This window comes from Giraffa tippelskirchi, chromosome 6 (genome assembly GCF_054371585.1).
Source record: "Giraffa tippelskirchi isolate mGirTip1 chromosome 6, T2T-mGirTip1v1.2.pri, whole genome shotgun sequence".
Lineage (NCBI taxonomy): Eukaryota > Metazoa > Chordata > Mammalia > Artiodactyla > Giraffidae > Giraffa > Giraffa tippelskirchi.
Genome location: NC_137280.1, coordinates 68,673,943 through 68,696,131, shown reverse-complemented (window position 1 = coordinate 68,696,131; position 22,189 = coordinate 68,673,943). Strand labels below are relative to the sequence as shown.

At 48.4% G+C, this 22,189-nt stretch overlaps 1 protein-coding gene across 1 annotated transcript in view; it reads right to left on the bottom strand.

Moving 5' to 3' along the window:
* The window catches only part of TG (thyroglobulin), a 240,153-nt gene that overhangs the window by 35,487 nt on the left and 182,477 nt on the right, over positions 1–22,189 (bottom strand). Inside the window, exons 42-43 of the mRNA XM_081503609.1 lie at positions 6,686–6,850; positions 5,057–5,224 (exon numbers count right to left, since the gene is read on the bottom strand). Of these exons, the coding sequence (XP_081359735.1) occupies positions 5,057–5,224; positions 6,686–6,850 (333 nt within the window). The remainder of the gene's footprint in view (positions 1–5,056; positions 5,225–6,685; positions 6,851–22,189) is intronic.

Genomic DNA, 22,189 nt, shown 5'->3' with positions numbered 1-22,189 from the left:
TGACCCCATGGACTTTAGCCCACCAGGCTCCTCTGTCCATGGGATTCTCCAGGCAAGACTACTGGAGTGGGTTGCCATTTTCTCATCCAAGGGATCTTCCCGATCCAGGGATCGAACCCAGGTCTCCTGCATTGCAGGTGGACTCTTTACCATCTGAGCCATCAGGGAAGCCCCTAGGTGACCTTAGGACAATATCAATGCTCTCAAAACATGTTTCTTCCTTAGTACAATGGTGTTAAATGCTGCTTCATGTGTATGGACCTCATAGCATTATGGCTGAGATAAAAGAAGAGTGTGGGTGGAATTGCAAAGCCCTTTGCATTGAGTGACCCGGATTCTACCTGAGTTCCTGTCCATGTGAGCACCCAGCACACTGTCACTGGTGGATAGCAAGCTCATGGAGGGAAGGCTGGCTTTTTCCAGAGGGCTGGGATAGAAATAGAGTGCCTTTGGAGTTGGACAGACTTGGATTTGAATTCTGACTTCTCTCTGAACTGGTTTCCCATTGGAAAATTAGTGATAATAATTCCTGATCCATAAGATTGGTTGGGGATGAATTATTGGTTTTGGTAAACCCAATATTTCCTAAGTCAGATCCATAATTTTATTCTTTCAAACTAATAAAGATTCATTGAGTACTTACTGTGTGCCAGACACTTTTATAGGCACCAGAGATACAGCAGAAAGCAAAATAGATAAAGTCTCTGATTTCATGGGGACTCACATGTGCTCACATTCTGGCGGAGGAAGAAATATGATAGACAAATAGATAACATTGAGGGGTACAAGTGCTGATGATGGAGAGCAGGATAAGGGAGAGACAGAATGCTGGGTGTGTGGTGCCCTCTCCACCAGAGTGGTCCAGCAAGTTCTTTCTGAAGAAACAGACCCTGAAGGAGGTGAGGCAGTGAGTTACCTGGAGAACATTCTAGGTGGTCTAGTGGTTAAGAACCCACCTTCGAGGGTTCGATCCCTGGTCAGGAACTTAAGGTCCCACATGTCACAGAGCTACTAAGCCAACGAGCCACAGCTAGAGAAGCCTGCACCCCGCAACAAAGAACCAGCACAGCCAAAGAACATTCTAGAAGAGGGAATGGACAGTGCTGAGATCCTGAGGTGGGAGTGTGCTCTGCAGATCTGAGGACCACCACAGGGACCAGCTGGGATGAAGCACAGTGAGCAAGAGGGGAGCAGCAGGAGACGAGGTCAAAGACCAAAGGGACCATATCCCTTAGTGGTCGTGATGGACTGGGGCTTTTCCCCTGTGTGAGCTGAGGCCACTGGAGGACTTTGAGGAGTGAAGTTATCTGACTTATCCTGTGAAGGGATTACTCTAGCCATGGTGGTTCTTATACCTCATAGGCGGCAAAACCAGAAGCAGGACGATGGTTGGGGCCATTATAAAAGTCCTGGAGAAAATGATGGCATGGGTCAGGGTGAAGGCAGAGCGGTGGGGAGAGAGGGCTGCAAACGTTCTGAAGATAGAGCCACACAGATGTGCTGATGGAAAGCTGGGAGCAAGAAAGAGAGGTTTGGAGCCTGTGCCTGCAGAAGCAGGAGTTGCTGTTTATTATGATGGTGAAGACAACAGAGGACAAGCTGGTTAGGGCAGGGGGAAGGCATAAGTGGAATCAGCAGTTCCTTTGGCTGTGTTAAGAGTGAGAAGCGATGAGAGATCTAAGTGAGGATGTCTGGGCTAAGCCAGTCTAGGGTTCAAGGGAAAAACCTGGGTGGGAGATAGAGAGTTGGGCTGGAGGTGCAGGTCAGTCCAGGAGATGCAGGCATGTACACGTGATGGCTCTGCAAGGGTGCATTTGGCCCCAAGCCTGACTGCTATCATGTCCTTCTTCCTCCCAATTTTCCAGTGAGCCCCTGGGTGAGTTCCCAGTGGGACACAGTCTCCCAAGACCCTGCCAATGGCTGCACTAGTGCCTGTTCACAGGAGAATGAACACAGAAGGGAAGTAAGACGGGGACAGTCTAACCAGAACAAAGGCGCTAAGGGAGCACTGGCCAGGACGGGCTTTGGATACAAGCAGAGACCGGAACAGAGCCAGGCACTATTCCACCCCGACCTCCCGGCCAGTTCCCTGATCTGGAGCCTGGCCCCCTACCAACCTTGTGGGCAGAGAGCTCATGTCACCAGACACCATCTTTCTTTGCAAGTGGACCAAGGAAACAGCTCCTTGAAAGCCTCAAAGGGAAACTCAATGAGAGGAATGGAAACACATTGCTAGGGAGGGTTCCCAGTCCTCTGGATCTGGGCTCCCTGCTGTGGGGGCTCAGAGATTCAGGGCAGAGCTGGCAAAATCCCAAGATGCTGCCGGGAGAGGAGAGACCAAGGCAGCTGCAGACCATCCTCTTACACTGGGCTGTCATCACCCCCAAAATATAAACCTGAGATGCTCTACGGTCAACCCCAGCACCAGGTCCATCAACTGGGGATCAACGTGTCCACACTGCCATATTTAAAACAGACAACCGACAAGGACCCACTGTAGAGCACAGGGAACTCTGCTCAGTGTCATGTGGCAGTCTGGATGGGAAGGGAGTGTGAGGGAGAATGGATATGTATGTATACGTATGACAGAGTCCCTTCGCTGTCCCCTGAAACTCTCACAACATTGTTCATCTGCTCTTCTCCAGCATAAAATCAAAAGCTTACAAATTAATAAACAAAAGCTCCCCTCCCCCAGTTCCAGTGGATGGATGGCTTTTCCACCAGGAGTTGGGGGTGTCTAGGAATTTGCTGCCAGGGCCTGCTTCCCCCCACCTGTCTAGGATGCTCCCTAGGCTCCCAGGAATGTAGTTCTTCCCCTCTCTCTAAGGTTGGAGATGGGCTAGGATGCATTTTCAGTGCATGGCCCAAAGACTCAGAGCTGCGAGGATAGAATATCTTCTGCACAAAGCTTCCCGCGTCCTCCCCTGCCAGGTCATGTGAAATGAGGAATTGCATGGAAGGGAATCCAGGGCCAATGCACACGTCTTTCCATCCTGCCCTGCTGTAGGGCATTGTCTCCCACATGGAGTATGTAGAGCATGCAGTGAGAAAGAGCATTCATTTCTTTCTCGTGCTTTAAAATGTTCTGTTTTTGTGAATCTTTTAAAACAATTAGTGTAGGACTATGCATGTATATTATTTATATTCATATGACTAAGCTTACTACTTTTTAACTGATGACAGACTTGATCAAAAGTAATTTGAAGACCTACTGCTTTAGAGAAGAAAAGTCCAGGGCTAGTGGTGGAGAGTGGCATTGTTTCAGTGTCTCCTGAGTGAAACAGTCAGTCTGGTTCATAATCAAGTTGCAGACCCTTAAAATAAAGGGCTGAGTCATAGATGGGTGCTTGGCAGAAAAACATCGAGATGGATCAGAGGCAAAATTCCTTCTCCACAGCTGTAAGTCAACCAATGGAAGCTGATAGTGACTAAGCTTTGCTGTATGCCACCTCCCAATACACACACACACACACACACACACACACACACAAACACACACACACAAACACACACACAATGCTCTCTGTTTATACACATACATATGGCATTATTGTTCAGTCACTAAGTCATGTCCAACTGAAACCCCATGGACTGTAGCAGGCTAGGCTCCACGGGGTTCTCCAGAGAAGAATCCTAGAGTAGGTAGCCATTCCCTTCTCCAGGGGATCTTCCTGGACCAGGGATTGAACCCACATCGCCTACACTGCAGGTGGATTCTTTACCACTAAGCCAGCCAGAGAAGCCCATACATACCTGTATAGGCACACATATATGCATATATGTTATAGATAATGTGTACATATGCATGTTAGTAATGTTCATAATACTAAATTCATAGTATTATGAAAATTCTTTTTCCCACCGATGTACCTCCTGAGATAGTCCATGTTAATTGTTTGCTGTGTTTCCTTTCATATAGAAATATATACAATTATACACATTTACAGATATACACTGTTTTTTTTAATATATGAATACTACCTTAATTTCACACTTCTCTGGGTTCTGACTTTTGTTTTCCATTCAAATATCACAGGCATCCTCAAGACAGGAGAGATGTACCTGGTTCATTCTTTTTACAATCTGCATTATATATATTCAATAGTTTGTGTGTATCTTCATTCAGTTAACCATTTTCCTGTTCATGGATATTTGAGTTGCTTCCAATGTTTTGCTTTAACAATTAATGCTGTGATTAATACCTTTATATATGAATATATCTCACCTCAAAATGGTGGTTTGTATTTCTTTTTCTTTTGCTCTAAGATAGATTTCCCCACGGGAGGTAGATTACACAGGGAATAGAATCATCCAAAGGATGAGAGATCCCATTCGGTTGTGTTAATGATCCTTATTTGCCATTATTAATTCCAATGATACTGCCTTATAGTCAATAGAGTCAGACTGAGCTAACAGTGAGTGGCTGTCCTCTGTGTGTGTCATGCCCTGGGACCACCATCCCAGGCTGACAACCTAGAGGGCCATCAGGAGCAGCTGGACAGGGAGAGGGGGGTGGGCCAGGGGCCAGTGTGCCAGACCCCTTCCTGGGGGTGGCCACATCCCAGTGAGGACTGATGGCTTCTCTGGTCTGAGCAGGAAGCGTGTGCTCAGGCAGGTAGATGACCCCACGAGTCCCTCACACTTTGCTGCATCTCCAACAAGCCACCACAAGGCTTGCGTTTGGGCTCCCCTGCCAGACTCTCTGTATCCCCCCGCCTCTCCTTCTCCCAGCCTCCATGGGATAAGCATCCTCCGTGGAACCCTGAAGCTGCAGAGCTCTTGAGTCAGCCTTCCTGGCAGTTTCCCGCTGTGATTCATACATTCACAGATGTAGTTTCTGGATGTGTCTGTGTCTGTGTCGCTCACAACACAGCAGGTGTCTTATTTCTGAACCCCACCCCCACTACCATCTCCTAAATTCCTTATAGAGCTTTTGTACATGTAGTTTTTCAGTGACTGTCTTGAAAATAATAAGCAAGCAAGTCCATGACTCCTGACCAAGGTCTTGCTTAGGTTCAGAGTCACTGGGCCACACCCTGAGGCCCCTCCTGCCTACCTTCACGGCCTTGGCTCTGTTGATGAGCCCGTCATCCTGAGAGCTTCCGATGAGCAGATCCACCTTGGCCCGTGGGGCCCTCTGCAGCGCTCGGGCTGGGGCCTCTCGGAGGTACTGGCCATCGACCACCGGACCCCAGTAGTGGAAGGGACCACTCACAGCCAGCAGCTGCATCGGGTGCAAAAGAGGTGTCATGGTTTATATAGACTTCATCCTTAAAAACTGATACTGAAATGATCAGCTGTATTGCTTCTCTTGGGGCTTCCCAGGTGGCTCAGTGGTAAAGAACCCCGCCTGCCAATACAGGAGAGGCAGGAGATGAGGGTTCAGTCCCTGGGTAGAGAAGATCCCCTGGAGGAGGAAACAGCAGCCCACTCCAGTATTCTTGCCTGAAAAATCCCATGGACAGAGGAGCCTGGCAGGCTGTAGTCCAAAGGGTCACAAAGAGTCAGACACGACTGAGCCACCGAGCTCAACACAGCTGCTTCACTTAATCAAGGCTTAACCATAATGAACACCAATGCTGGCTATTCACCCAAAGCTCTACTGGGAAATAAGAGTAACGTGGCCAGAACAGCAAGCAGGCAGGACACCAGGCCACAGTGTCAGGGTCAGGATGGTGAGTCTTACTTGGAGCAGTGACTAGCCCCTAGGGGAGCATCCCAGAACCTCCCACCGAGGTGACAACAGATCCACTGGGAGGAATGAGTAGGCCTGAGCCTGTAAGAGATATTGATCGTGGTGGTGGCCAAAGGCAGGACGTGACGGGGGAAATTCATCAGCTTTAGTCACGATCCAATTAGCCCATATTTGGAGGAGCTGAGGATAAGACCTGCTCCAGGTCCATGAGTCCAGGCCTGTTGCAGAAGGGATTAAAGCCTCAGCTCAGATGACAAGTTACCCTTGCTAGGGTCCCCTTTGTCAATATCAGGGCCAAGCAGGGAGCCTGGGGACTATGAGCACCATCTTTATACACTGGAGAAGAAGCACACAGCTGTCATGTCTAAGGGGCATGGTGGCCTCGCTGCACTGCAGCCCTGCCCACAGTACTCAATACCTGTCCCTGAGACCTGACCGGGTGACACCATGATCCCAGCAAGACCCTTTACAGATGTCACTTCATCTTCTTCTCCTACTCTGTAAGACTCCCATCATTAATCCCATGCTGCATGCATGCTCAGTCATGTCTGAGTCTTTGGGACCCCATGCACTGTAGCCCACCAGGCCCCTCTGTCTATGGGATTCCCTAGACAAGAATATTGGAGTAGGTTGCCATTTCCTCCTCCAGGGGAATCTTCCCAACCCAGGGATAGAACTGGGTCTCCTGGGTCTCCTGCATTGGCAGGTGGATTCTTTACCACTGAGCCACCTGAGAAGCCCTATTATCCCCATAGTACAGACAAAATCTGATGCACAGAGACCAGTCGATCCTCAGGACCCAAGTTTGGTCCATGACGTACTGCAGCCCAGGCACAGCTCTAGGAGGGGGTGGGGTGGTCAGGGAATATGCATTCGGCCCCAGCTGGTCACCAGCCTACTCTGTGGCCTTGGATGGGTCCTGTCTCCTTTCTGGCCTGGTTTCCATTTATAAAAGATCCCTCCCTCCACAACTCATGCACAAGTGCCCACCTTGGTCTGGGCATCATTGAGAATGTTGGCTGGCTCTTGGCGAAGGCAGGACACCATTTCTTGGATGGACGAGCTGGGGCAGCCAACCTCTTTTGCCAAAGCAGCTGCCTGTTGCCGAGCCCTCTCTGGCCTGATGACAGCGGCAGGGGAGAGCGCGGAGCCACCCTGGAAGAGAGAGCAGACTCAGAGCCTGAAGTCTAGATCATCTCCCATGTCCTGCTCAGCCCAGAGGCCCCAGGGCTGCATCAGGGCTCTGCATCCTTCTTCCAGGTGTGGGAGTCCCAGGACCCTTCCCTGCAAGTCCACAGGCATCTGGGAGGGTCAGGGCTGATCAATATCACACCAACATGCTGTGTGGTCTTGAATGAGTCTCCCTGGGCCTCAGGTTTCTCACCTGTGAAGGGAGGGCAGTAGACAGAGTGATCTTCAGTCCTGACTATGAACTAAGGTTGTGTGTGTGTATGTGTGTGTGAGTCATGCAGTCTAGTTCTTTGTGATCCCATGGACTGTAGCCCACCAGGCTCCTCTGTTCATGGAATTCTCCAGGCAAGAACACTGGAGTGGGTTGCCATGCCCTTCTCCAGGGGATCCTCCCAACCTAGGGATGGAAGCCGGGTCTCCTGCATTGCAGGCTGATTCTTTACCATCTGAGTCACCAGGGAAGCCAGAACTAAGGTTGCATATTGAAGCAAAGAGTTGATGGTGGTTGAGCAGGGACAAATATCAGAACTGTCCTCTGAGGAGAGGACTCTGCAAAAGGTGGGTACATCCCACCAACCCTTCCTGGGGATTCCTTAAATAGCAAGCTTTCCTGGCTCAGTTAAGATAGAGTCAGACTTTAAAATAGATGCCCACCTAGAAGATGACGGAAACACAGTCACGTGCAAGTAAATTGTGTTGGCAGTCATTGTAAGTCTCCGTAAAATCTTCAGGTCTCTGGGAGCGTTTTCTCTCTAAGAAGGCAGGTGGTGGTTGCTAGGTCCCAGGTGGTGGGTCTCTGAGCCTAGATGGTTGGTGGGATTGGATCTTCCGCCCGGGGTAGAAGAGTTTAGCTGAGCAGGGTAGGATCTTGGGGCCTGTCCTCTGTGGGCCAACCCCTCCCTCCAGCTCAGACATAGCCTGGGGCACACCATGGAATCCGAGACAGCCTGGGCAGGACTGCTGGCATCACTACCATTACTCACAATGCCGCCTCTAACAACAGGAACAGAATGGCCATTGACTGGGGACTTCAATTAATTCGAGTTAATCTTGCTTTATCTCACTGGGTCCTCACAATAGCTGTGTACCTTAGCAGCTGTTACTGTCTCCATTTGATAAACACAGAAATAAAGAAATAGGAAAATGAGCAGCTTAGCCAAGCACAAAAATCTTATCAGAGGCAGAAACAGCCTGTGGCTTCATATAGTCAGGCTTCAGAGCATACTGTGCTCAGGATCCCAGGAAGAAAGTGGAAAGGTCTAGATCGATTCCTGGGTCAGGAAGATCCTCTGGAGAAAGGAATGGCTACCCACTCCAGTATTCTTGCCTGGAGAATTCTATGGATAGAGGAGCCTGGCGGGCTACAGTCCATGGGGTCACAGAGAGTCGGACATGACTGAGCACGCACCCACACAATTTACTTAAGCCTCAGAATCATCCCACTAGGCAGGGGGAATTATCACCTGATTCTATAGATGAGGGGGTTTAAGGCTCTGTGGGTCTCCAGTCAAAGACTTGCTCTGAGCTTCAGCATCTGTTAACCAGGGCAAGTCCTAACTCCAGGCTTAAGCAGTAATAAAAATAAAACACCAGCCAACCCAGGGCCTGGAGGTCAGCAATAGTGGCAGTGAGTAGGGTCACCATGGTTGAGACCTCACCATCATGAGGAGTAGAGTCCCTGTGCCCTCAGGTGTGTTTCCAATGTTGAAGACCACCACAAGTGCTCAGCCTTAGGGGAAAACATACACACACAGACACACTAATATACACTCAAGATATTCAAGGTCAAAGCCCCATGTTCTAAATCATGCACTGAGCTGACAGAATGCAGGAGGCCATGGTGGGTGGCGTGACCCGCAGGTAGGCTGCGAAGAGACGTGGGCTTCAGGAGGGGGCCCTCGAATGTGCTCTACATTTTCTACAGATATAAAAAGCCAGAGTTCCTGATATGGTGAGGAAGTGGTTAACAGCGTGGGTTACACTGATATTGCAAGATGCCTCAGAGAACGTTTTTCTCTTCAAGGACTTTGTTTTAATCGATCTTTCTGAAGGAAACCATGTTCTTCATGGAAAATCAGTGGTTAAACAAGCCAACGGCCAGCTCAGCCCTCACTTTGAAGCACTTGGTTGAAGACAAAGAACTGGGGGTGGGAGGAGGGGGTGGTAGGCAGAGTTGTGCAGAGAGAGGGGGCTTCGGGGGCAGAAGAACCAGGTTCAAACCCCAGCCCTGTTGCACACTGATGAAGTGACCTTGGGCTAGTGAGTGACCCCCGGGGCCTTGGTTTCCTCATCTGTAAATGCAGACGATGACCTGACCTCACAGGTCACTGTGAGGATGCCCAGAGGAGGGAGCAGTGTCCTCCCCATGGAAGGCAGAGCGGTCTCCATTGCTGTGGGCACCATGGGGCTCCATGGACCCGGGACCAGCAGTGGGGTCTCTCCAGCCCACCCTGTCACACCAGCCAGCCACCCGCAGCTCTGGGCCCGGACTTTATCTCAATCTGACCTAGCTATCGAGTGGCAATGAGTTTCCGCTTGTTTTTTGTTGTTTTTTTTAACTTTAAAAATAGCACAGGGCAAAAACCACAAGTGCTGACCACTGCTTCTTCGTTCTGGAGCCTCCAAACATAGGAAGGTATCTTGACCTCAGTCAGCCACAACGGTCGCTTCAGAGTCAGGGCCTGCCCTTGGACAAGTGTGGGCACAGACCACACGGTCAGAGAGGCACCTCACAGTACAGTCACACACACACACACACACACACAAGGACACACACACACATTTACCGACACACACTCAAAAATACACACTCTCACACAGAGACACAGATAGAAAGGCACACGCAGACATACTCAGAAACACACAGACACTCAGACAGACACACAGACACAGCAGACTCTTGACTTGGACACCTCAGTGAAACCCTCACAGGCCTTCCCCGGAAAGCAACAAGTAGGGGGAGTTTCTTTCTTTGGGGGGTGGCAGAGTTGGAGGAGGGGGTTCTGGGTGGCAGGTGAGCCCTCCAGGAGGCGCAGGCTCCTCACGTCCCTCACCCTTCTCCGCCCACCCCTGCACTGTGCATTTCTCACCTGTGAGGTCAAGGAGGGGTGGTGGTGATGATAACTCGTGGAGAGAGAGGGGGGTGGGTGGGAAGCTGGGTGCCCACTGGGGGCACAGTGTGGAATCAAGGACTTAACTGATGCTGAGCCCTTGTGAAGGCACCCTGCAGGGAGACGTAACAACGATGGTGGCAGTTCTCATTTAAACAGCACTCACTATGTGTCACACACTCCAGGATGCTGTGCTCATAAAGGTTGATTTACCCTCAAAGAGCAACCCTGCAAGGTCAGTGGGGGGGAGGGGACTGGGTTATCTGAGCCTTACAGGTGATGAAACTCAGCACGGAGATCAAGCCACTTGCCCTGCATGCCACGGCTGGAGAGGGACAGTGCCTGGATTGCAACCTAGATGGCTGGCTCCTTAGCAACCTGCTCTAACCTGCGTCCTCAGTCTTATGCCTCTGTTTGCCAGTCCCTTTCTGTCCCTGTGTGAATGTGAGGTCAAAGCAAAGTGGAAAGGCATGGCTCCGGGGTTTGGGCCCACCAGGGTTTTGACCCCAGCTCTGCCTGTGGCCATCTTGCCAATTCCCTTTGTCATGCTGGGCTTCCAGCACCTGATCTGAAAAATGGGGCTATTTTCATGAACATTCACAGAGCTGGTATGTGGATTAAATAAAATAATGGAAGCCAACTACCTAACATGGAATTATCATTCAGTAAAGTTACTTGTAATGATCATGACGGATATTGTTATCCATATGTTTAACTCCTACAATTTAACTTATTCTCAAGTCACTTAAGCCTGCGGTTACATACCCAGTGACAGGTAGCAAGTCGCTTGTGATCTCTGTCCTGGGTTTCTGCTCAAGCTCACTTCCTGCTTGTTGAAAATATGGACTGTATCCAGCAGGATATACATATTAGTGGCCTCGACATGAGGCTCTCTATCATCAGGGTTAAGAGAACAAGCAGAAATTCATGTGCTTTCAAAGCTCAGAGCGGGAAGAGATTTCTGGGCATGAGCGTGGTTCAGAGGAAGCTGCCGAGATGTAGGACTTGAGCGGGCTTTGATGGGAGGAAGTGATTAGAGAAAAGGAAAGAGGGCAGGTGGCCACTCTTGGGGGAGTGGGCAGGGATGGCAGGTGAATCCAGGGGTCTGATCACCCCAGGGAGCTAAGGGGGTTGGGAGCTGGTTTCAGGAATCCCAGAATTCCCAGATTAGGACTTCAGTCAGTTCACTTGCTCAGTCATGTCCAACTCTGTGACCTCATGGAATGCAGCACACCAGGCTTCCCTGTACACTACCAACTCCCGGAGCTTGCTCAAACTCATATCCATTGAGTCAGTGATGCCATCCAACCATCTCATTCTCTATCGTCCCCTTCTCCTCCTGCTTTCAATCTTTCCCAGCAACAGGGTCTTTTCCAGTGAGTCAGTTCTTCCCATCAGGTGACCAAAGTATTGGAGTTTCAGCTTCAGCTCCAGTCCTTCTAATGAATATTCAGGACTGATTTCCTTTAGGATTGACTGATTGGATATCCTTGCAGTCCAAGGGACTCTCCAGAGTCTTCTCCAACACCACAGTTCAAAAGCATCAATTCTGTGGCGCTCAGCTTTCTTCACCGTCCAACTCTCACATCCATACATGACCAATGGAAAAACCATAGCGTTGACTAGACAGACTATTGTTGGCAAAGTAATGTGTCTGCTTTTAAATATGCTATCTAGGTTGGCCATAACCTTCCTTCCAAGGAAAAAGCGTTTTTTAATTTCGTAGCTGCAATCACCATCAGCAGTGATTTTGGAGCCCCCCAAAATAAAGTCTGACACTGTTTCCACTGTTTCCCCATCTATTTCCCATGAAGTGATGGGACCAGATGCCATGATCTTAGTTTTCTGAACATTGAGCTTTAAGCCAACTTTTTCCCTCTCCTCTTTCACTTTCATCAAGAGGCTCTTTAGTTCTACATTTTCTGCCATAAGGGTGGTGTCATCTGCGTATCTGCTGCTGCTACGTCGCTTCAGTCGTGTCCGACTCTGTGCGACCCCATAGACGGCAGCCCACCAGGCTCCGCCATCCCCGGGATTCTCCAGGCATGAACACTGGAGTGGGTTGCCATTGCCTTCTCCAGTGCATGAAAGGGAAAAGTCAAAGTGAAGTCGCACAGTCGTGTCCAACTCTTAGCGACCTCATGGACTAGCCTACCAGGCTCCTCCATCCATGGGATTTTTAGGCAAGAGTACTGGAGTGGGGTACCATTGCCTTCTCCCTGCATATCTGAGGTTATTGATATTTCTCCCGGCAATCTTGATTCCAGCTTGTGTTTCTTCCAGCCCAGCGTTTCTCATGATGTACTCTGCATAGAAGTTAAATAAGCAGGGTGACAATATACAGCCTTGACGTACTCCTTTTCCTATTTGGAACCAGTCTGTTGTTCCATGTCCAGTTCTAACTGTTGCTTCCTGACCTGCAGACAGGTTTCTCAAGAGACAGGTCAGGTGGTCTAGTATTCTCATCTCTTTCAGAATTTTCCACAGTTTATTGTGATCCACACAGTCAAAGGCTTTGGCATAGTCAATAAAGCAGAAATAGATGTTTTTCTGGAACTCTCTTGCTTTTTCGATGATCCAGCGGATATTGGCAATTTGATCTCTGGTTCCTCTGCCTTTTCTAAAACCAGCTTGAACATCTGGAAGTTCATGGTTCACATATTGCTGAAGCCTGGCTTGGAGAATTTTGAGCATTACTTTACTAGCATGTGAGATGAGTGCAATTGTGCGGTAGCTTGAGCATTCTTTGGCATTGCCTTTCTTTGGGATTGGAACGAAAACTGACCTTTTCCAGTCCTGTGGCCACTGCTGAGTTTTCCAAATTTGCTGGCATATTGACTGCAGCACTTTCACAGCATCACCTTTGAAGATTTGAAATAGTTCAACTGGAATTCCATCACCTCCACTAGCTTTGTTTGTAGTGATGCTTTCTAAGGCCCACTTGACTTCACATTCCAGAATGTCTGGCTCTAGGTGAGTGACCACACCATCGTGATTATCTGGGTCATGAGATCTTTTTTGTACAGTTCTTCTGTGTATTCTTGCCACCTCTTCTTAATATCTTCTGCTTCTGTTAGGTCCATACCATTTCTGTCCTTTATCGAGCCCATCTTTGCATGAAATGTTCCTTTGGTATCTCTAATTTTCTTGAAGAGATCTCTAGTCTTTCCCAATCTGTTGTTTTCCTCTATTTCTTTGCATTGATCACTGAGGAAGGCTTTCTTATCTCTCCTTGCTATTCTTTGGAACTCTGCATTCAGATAGGAATATCTTTTCTTTTCTCTTTTGCTTTTCACTTCTCTTCTCTTCCCAGCTATCTGTAAGGCCTCCTCAGACAGCCATTTTGCTTTTTTGCATTTCTTTTCCATGGGGATGGTCTTGGTCCCTGTTTCCTGCACAATGTCACGAACCTCTGTCCATAGTTCATCAGGCACTCTGTCTATCAGATCTAGTCCCTTAAATCTATTTGTCACTTCTACTGTATACTCATAAGGGATTTGATCTAGGTCATACCTGAATGGACTAGTGGTTTTCCCTACTTTCTTCAATTTAAGTCTGAATTTGGCAATAAGCTGTTCATGATCTGAGCCACAGTCTCCTCCCTCTGTTCCTCACTGCACAGAGAGGTAGTGAGGAACAAATGTGAGAGAGCTTTAAATTCAGCCTAAGCAAGATAAGCAATTAGAAAGCAGTAAACCCCGGGAAACAGGCAGGTATCCCACAGGCAATGAGGAGTTAGTAAAGGCTTCTGAACGGGGTGTGACAGAAGGTATTTTAGGGATATTCTTGGGTCATTTATTTTTGCATCTCAGTGCTCAAAATGGTGCATAGCACTCAGTAGCCTCTCAGCAAATGAGCAGCGAAGCCTCTGGAAGATGTAAAATTCTGATGGCAGAGGCTGGGACGGGTATTCCCTTACCACCAGAACCTAGCACAAAGCTTGGTGCACAGCAGGACTTCACTCAAGATTGGTGGGCAGAATGGAACTCAAGTGAATGGCTGGATGGTTGACTGACTGCTGCGTGGGATGAACAGGAGAGGTCCTGTCTGAAGCAGGGATTCCAACAGAGGCTCGTGTGGGTGGAGGAGAGAGGGATGAGGCATGAACCAGAACATCACTGCCACTGCTCTGCATCCGACCCTCTCCTGGGAACCGACCCAAACCTGCAAACTTGCCACCAGAACATCATAGACTAGATGGGTTTATTGTTACTGTTTGGTCTCTAAGTCATGTCCAACTCTTTTGTGATGCCATAGACTATGGCCCAACAGGCTCCTCTGTTCATGGGATTTCCCAGGCAAGAATACTGGAGTGGGCTGCCATTTCCTTCCCAACCCAGGGATCAAACCTGCATCTCCTGCGTTGCAGGCAGATTCCTTTTACCACTGAGCCACCTGTGAAGCCCCTTAGCTGGACTGGGGGACATCACTGAGGCAGACAACTCGGAGAGAACTCTGCAAGCTAAAGCAAGAGATAGACTTCAAAAAAAATCTTCTGTATGTGCAAGTTAATATTAATATTGCTTTTAATCTTTTCTACACTGAAATCAGCTCCTTTTCTTGATCCCTAAAAGCATGAGTTTCAGTATGATTTGTAACACTTTGATTTTGGCAAAATTTCAGTCAAAGGGATGATAATTAACACAACTTTCATCCTGAGACCCTAGTCTTTGGGGCATCAGAGCACACTTCCCCCTTCCTCTGCTTCTTCGGAATCAGCAGTTCTTGGTTTTAGTTGGTGGGAGGCCAGGGAATTTGGATGAAAGAAAAAAAAGGGTACCTTAACCCTTGTTGGGGAACTAAATGGCAACCCACTCCAGAACTCTTTCCTAGAGAAATTCATGGACAGAGGAGCCTGGCAGAATACAATCGATGGGGTTGCAAAGAGTCGGACACGACTTAGCGACTCACATACATAGCCTTTATTAGTGTCCTTTGAATATTGGACAAAGTGATGCCCTTGAAGCATCTTAACACCAACTGCAGAGATGAATTATAGCCTAGGAGAGCTCGTGAAAGACAAAGCTCTGTGAGTGCTGCTTCTTTTGTGGAGAAATGCGTGTGCACAAAATATGTCACCTCTTCAAGCCTCAGTGACCTCCACTATAAAGCACTGGCCTCACAGTCTTGTTGCCAGAGGTATCAAGTATGCTGCGTGGGGAACTCAGCATGGGGCCGGTGCAGGGCAAGCGGACGCCCCACTGGCTCCCTCTCCTGCTATTCCTCTTAGTTCTATGGGTCTTCCCAGTAGGACACGCCAGCCTTTCACTGACTAATTCTGAATTGCTGTGCCCTTTAAAACTTTGAAAACAACTTCCAGTGTGGAAAAAGTGGGGTAGCAATTTGTGAATCAGGGCTGATGGCAAGAATCAGAACCTGCAAGAAAAACAAGCAGCCCAGTTCCTCTGAGGAGCAAGGAACTGAGAGGAGGCCTGGCTTCCCAACCAGCCTGCTTCCTCCCTGCCATAGGACACTGCTGGGCCCCTCTCAACCTCTCTTCCACTTCTATCTCTCTACCTTTAAAGTATATAACTTTTAAAGGGAGGTGGAAGAGAAGGAACATTTTATAAAGTAACTTCTAAGAGCCAGGTCATTCCTGCACATTTTCTCATGTGATCCAACCACAGCCCTATATGGATTACCATCCCTACTTTATAGATGGAGAGACTGAGGCCCAGATGGGCAAGTACTGTGTTCAAGGTCTTGGGACTGAAAGCAGCAAAGCCAGAGTTATAAAACTTGCACTGTCTCCCCTACACCATCCTACCTACAGACAGAGACAACAAGAGCTCAGCCCATCACACTCCTGTTTTCCACTACACTCGAGAGTGGCTGATGGGTAGTGATTTGTAAACAAGACGTTTGCATGGTGGTCAGGACAAAGAGAGGAAAGGCAGGGAGAGCCTGGCTTCACCCGCAGCAGGAAGGCCGAATGGGAAACAGTCTCACAGGCCGGCTCATAAAGGCCCCTTGTCATGACCTCATTATGTCTGTGGCATGGAAAAGCCACCCTGAGACCAACCAGAACCCACCCTGGGTCACTGTGATGTGCATTTACAAGTGTCCCACATTCTGTTTTATATAGAGTGTTTGCTCAGACCATCTCAACACTCCAACCCATCTGATGAGGTAGGAAGAACCAATATTATTTTAAAAGGAAATATATTATTTATTTAATCACTCTTTTTGTACATTCCCCACTTCATTCCAAAAAGAAATGGGGATATACTCGGGAAAGAATGTTAATGAAGTTTAGTAAGCTGCTTGTACAGATGAAGGAGGTTAAAGGGCCAGATTTTCTGGCCCCAAGATGCTGTGGTTTTCCCATGCTGCCATGCTGCCTTGATGGAGGGCAGGGGTCCTGTGAAGTCCACAGGCATCCTGACTCCCTCATCTCCCCATTGCCTATCGCTCCATTAGTTCTTTGGATAGTCCAACTTTATCAGTTCCTAGAGTCCCCTATTAATTCAAGATGAGGGACTGATAAGTGATTTTTTGAACTTCTTATAGTTTTCAAAATATTCTAACTTTTCTCCAAAGAATTTTTATAACATTTAATTAGAACAAATTTTAATTACATTTAAAAGAGTAATTCCATACTAAAATATAACCTGACTCTTGTTGAGAGGAAAGCAGGCATATCCACTGATCTGTGGACAAGTGGTAAGGTCAAGAGCATGTAAGAACACTTGGCAGGGGGAATAAGAGGTGGGGCAGAAGGAAGACCACTGTGGGCAGAGGGAGGTGGTCCCGACCAATGGGTGTGGTCCCTGGAACAAGGCTCAGTGTCATCACATCCCAGGTTTGCCAAAATGGTAATCCTCTTCACACCTAGAAGAAGGCCAGCATGTATTGGTCTACAGCCATCAGAGACACCTCGGGTTTGTCGTTTAGTCCCTCAGTCGTGTCTGACTCCTTGAGACCCCGTGGACTGTAGCTCGCAGTGCTCCTCTGTCCATGGGATTTCCCAGGCAAGAATACTGAAATGGGTTTACCATTTCCTCCTCCAGAGGATCTTTCCAACCCAGGGATCGAACCCACGTCTCCTGCACTGCAGGTGGATTTTTTGACCACTGAACCAGCAGGGAAACCCAATTTGTCACCTCAGTTTAGTTAAAGGTAAAAGAGCAATGTTTGCAATTTTAAAGCAAAGCACAGAAATCTATGGTAGAAAATAAAGATGAGCAAAACAACATAAACTTATATTACATACAATTTTCTGAATCAAGGAGCAATGACTGTTAGATATTGTTAGCCTCTCAGCATGTCTCTTCTGTGTGTGTGTGTGTGCGCGCGCGCATACCTGGGTCTATTTGTTTATTTACATGTAGGGAATAAATTAGATCATACTGATTTTGAACATGTCTTTTTCACTTCTCAGTCCATTGTGCATATCCTTCTATGAAGATCAGTTCAGTTCAGTTCAGTTCAGTTCAGTCGCTCAGTCGTGTCCGACTCTTTGCGACCCCATGAATTGCAGCACACCAGGACTCTCCGTCCATTACCAACCCCCGGAGTCTAGCCAAACCCATGTCCATCGAGTCAGTGATGCCATCCAACCATCATACCTAGCCATTTATCAGACTTTCTAATGTCAACAGCATGCATTCAGGTATTTAGGCTGTTAGGGAGAGAGTCATGGACAGGTTAGGAGCCCCTGCAGGTCACACTTGAACGCAAAGCACAGCTCTGATTGGTACTTTTTGATTTGGACTCTCCTTCATCTGTAAGAAGGAGTATAATGATGCCAATAGCTTCTCTAGAAGACCTCAGACAGGATAACTGACTTGTCCCAAATTATCTACTGTTACCAAGTTGGATTCAGGATGCTTTTCTTCAAAGCCATCACATCAGCTGGCCCTGCTTTGCCGAAGGGAGCAGGGGACCAGGCTACTATCTGCTCTCAACCTCCCTTCTCCTGACATCTCTGGCAAACACTCCTTCCCACGTGACTCGGTTACAAATCGCCTGTGCTACCTGTGGCTGTGCTGTGTGGAGGCCTTGCCCAGGCATCCAGTGGGGGCGGCCTTCCCGGGGCGGGGCGCCTCCCAGGCACCTGGTCAGCCTTGGCTTTGCCCCTTTAGAATTGCGCTTGCTCTCCTGTCATGCTTGTCCTCCATGCTCTTGGAAAATTGACAAAATGCCTTTTTTCCCCCCCATCTGTCACGAGCATTACATCCAACGGCCTCTGTCACCTTCTGCCTGTCAGAAACCATTTAAACGCTTGGCACTCGAAACATACTGCTGTCCCAGGCAAAGCTATCACCCTTTAAAAGGGACACTCTGACTGATGGCCAAGGCAATGGCTGCCTTCTGATTTCAAAGGGAAAAGGTAGGATCCTGAAGCTCCCCCTCTGTTCTCAACGAGCGGCACACACACACGCAGTGGGGAAGTGTCGCCTTTGAAAAATAATTTCCAAATTACAACTTGTAAAAAGCGTCTAGGTGCCTGGATGTTTCTGTCTAGCCATTGCTCCTGTGGCTTTGTTTCAGGGACTGGCTGATTCAGAATGAATGCCTACGACAGCTGGGACTGTATGGAAGAGAGGGCAAATCTTAGATTCAGAGGAGGTCGGCCTGGGCTTTCCCACATTCTTATGCTTTGGCTTTGAACAGATAAGTCACTCCTTCAAGCCTCAGTTCCCTCAGCCTTACAGCCTTGCTGCCAGAGATATAGGAAGTAGGAGTGTGAGAACTCAGCAGGGGGCCACATGCAGAGCAAACGCCCCACTGGCTCCCATTCCTTCAATTCCTCTTAGTTCCCTGGGTCCTCCCAGTGGGACATGCCAGCCCTTCACTGACTAATTCTACGTTGTTGTGTTTTTAACAATTTTGTAAAGCAAAACCAGTGTAGAGAAGTAGTGACAACACAGACTAAGCAATAAGAAAGACTTGCGTTCGAGCCTCTGCTCTTAGAGGCCTTGTCTTGTTGGGCAAATCAATTAACTTCACCCTATCCATTTTGTGAAGCTGGGATTTTATTTTACTTTTTAATTTTTTCCCCATGTGCTACACAGTGGGTTCTTGTTGGTTATCCATTCTAAATATAGCAGTGTGTACATGTCCATCCTAAAGAAAGAAAGAAAGTGAAGTCGCTCAGTCATGTCCGACTCTTTGAGACCGCATGGACTGTAGCCTACCAGGTTCCTCTGTCCGTAGGATTTTCCAGGCAAGAATACTGGAGTCAGTTGCTATTTCCTTCTCCAGGGGATCTTCCTGACCCAGGGATCGAACCCAGGTTTCCTGCATTGTAGACTGACACTTTACCGCCTGAGCCACCAGGGAAGTCACACATGTCCATCCTAAACTGCCTAACTATTCCTTCCTCCCAGCCTTTCCTTTGGTGACTGTAAGTTATCTAAGCCTGTGCATCTCTGTCTGTTTTGTAAGTTCATTTGTATCATTTCTTTTTAGATTCCACATATAAAGGACATCATGTGATATTTCTCCTTCTCTGACTTACTTCACTCAGTACGATAATCTCTAGGCCAATTCATGTGGCTACAAATGGCGTTATTTCATTCTTTTTAATGGCTGAGTAACAGTGCATTGTGTCTTCTTTATGGATTCCTCTGTCAATGGACATTTAGGCTGTTTCCATGTCTTGGTTATTGTAAACAGTGCTGTAGTGAACACTGGGGTGCAGGCATCCTTTCACGTCATGTTTTTCTCTGAATATATGCCCAGGAGTGTGATTGCAGGGTCATATGGTAGCTCTATTTTTAGCTCTATTTTTGAGGAACTTCCTTACTGTTCTCCGCAGCGGCTGTACCAATTTACATAGTTGGGGATTTTATTCATCCCTCTGGTTGTATGGATCAGTATACAGAGATAACTGGAACTGGTGGCAGATCTGGGGGTGGGGGGGTTAGCCAGCCCTTGCCCAGGGCTATATTCACACGTCTAATATCAAGGTGCAAAAATGGAAGAGTGAGGGGCACGGAGGGAATCTCTGGCCCAGAGGAAGCTGGCCTGGAACTGAAGCCTGCTGCTCTGCCCCACAGGAGAGACTGAGCAGCTTGCTTTCTCTATAAGTTTGACTCTGCAGTCAGCCGTGGCTGACTATGTGAACTATGCCTCCAAATAGGAGCATCTAGAAGATAGTAGAGGGCTTCCCAAGTGGCTCAGTGGTACAGAACCCACCTGTCAAAGCAGGAGATCTGGGTTCGATCCCTGGGTCAGGAAGATCCCCTGGAAAAGGAAATGGCAACCCACTCCAGTATTCTTGCCTGGGAAATCCCATGCACAGAGGAGCCTGGCGGGCCACAATCCATGGGGTTGCAAAAGAGTTGGACACAACTTAGCGACTAAACAACAACAACAACAAGACGGTAGGGCCCAGCCCAGATGTCTAGGAGTGAGAAAGCCTTGTCTGGATACTGGTTTCCTCCCCATCACCTGCGATCACCTCCCTCTGTCCATCTCCTCCTCCTTTGCTTTCCTCCTCCTCCCTTCCTTCCTGGACTAGGTGGCCCTGACCAGCTCCTGAGGAGAAAGGGCTCCCCGGGCTGCCCTGGAGAAACGCAGTGTATGTGTAAGTTCTAAGACTCTGGTGGGTGTGGATGGCTTGTGTGTGCAGAAGAGGAACGGGCTGGGGGACAGGGTGGCCTCTCAGGGGACATTGTCACCAGCAAGGGTGACCGGGGCTGCACGGACATGACCAGGGATGCCTCTGTCAGAGGGAGCAGAGCAGAGAGGAGGGATGTGGCCCATCTCTGGTTAGACACCCCTGGAGGGTTCATCTGCGGAGGGGGCACCTTGGAAAGAGGCTGGACCGGGAGACAGGGCACTGACCCAGAAGGCCTTCCTGGGTGCCCGGCGCAAAGGTACATGTGAGAGGGCCCCCTGGGGAGGTCAGTCACGGGTGCCAGAGTCAGGTTCTGGGCTGGAGGCCCTGTGATGGCCATAGCAGTGGGGAGGCGGGAGGGGCCCCCACCGGAAGTGGACGGTCTAGGGCTCCCACCTCATGTCCAGACCACAGCGGTGGCATGGAGCACCTGAGAGCAAACTGTCTGCGCATCCAGCTGAACTGAAACCCTTGGCCCTGGTCTGTCCTGGCGGCTGTCCTTCAGACTTGAGCCTCGCACCCTCCCGCACTTGGCCTTGTGTGTTCAGAGGGGCCCTGCATTCTCCACGGCCCACTTCCTTATCTTGTATTAGCTTCAGCTAATGGGTATGCAGTCTAAGCTTGGCCCCCTCCCTGTAACAAGGGTAGCCCTTGCAGGCCCTGGGCCCATCACTCTGCCAGACCCTCTCCCCAAACTTCCCCATGTGAACAAGCCCAGGGGACTCTTGCTAAGGTGCTGATGCTTCAGTCTGAACTAAATAGGTCTGCTTCTGAACCCCTGCCCCAGCTGAGCTCCTGGAACCCATGTCATGTCATTTACAACAACACTATTCCCTTCAAATTTGTCAGGTAAAAACAAATATACATTTTTATACGGTGTAGAAAAAGGATGGACAGAGCTTGGGCTTTGGGATTGGAGAAATCTTACTGAATCTTGAACTGACAACTTGGTAAGTGGTTCTACTACCAGGCTTTCAGTTTCTCCACCTGTAAAATGGGTACATAATAGTGTCTCAAGGTACAGCATTGAGAGCATGGACCATGAGTTCATTATCAGTGCACATGCAAGGCCAGTATCTCCTCCTCCTACCAGCTGTGTGTACTTAGGAAAGCTATTTAAATTCCCCGTGCCTCAGTTTCCTCAAGTGTAAAATGAGGGTAAGAAGAATATTTCACTAGTCTGTGAGATGAATTGATGAGGTAAATGGTAATGTGCTTACATGGGTTAGGTCTCCAATAAATGGTAGCCAATATTAAACTCAGAATTGATATTTCAAAGAGCTCTAGCAAGAATTAAATGAAATAACAGGTTTGAAAAATACTTCAGAACCTGTACAGCACTGTCAGAGATTGGTTATTATGATTTATAATATTATTGCTACTGAAACTCAAATTTAAAAAATAGCCAAATCTTCAACCTAAAGAAAGCTTTGGGGATTGAGGTTCTGTATTGGCCAAGGATATTTTAAGCAGCTGGACTTCTCTATCTTCTCCTGTCCCTGCTTGGCAGCCCCGTGCTGCTGGGTGTAATTAGTTGTGGCTCTGTGGGTGATGAAGTAAAAGCTGGCTGACAATTTCACACCCACCCAGTGGCTTAGAAACAGATGACACCAATCTAAATTGCAT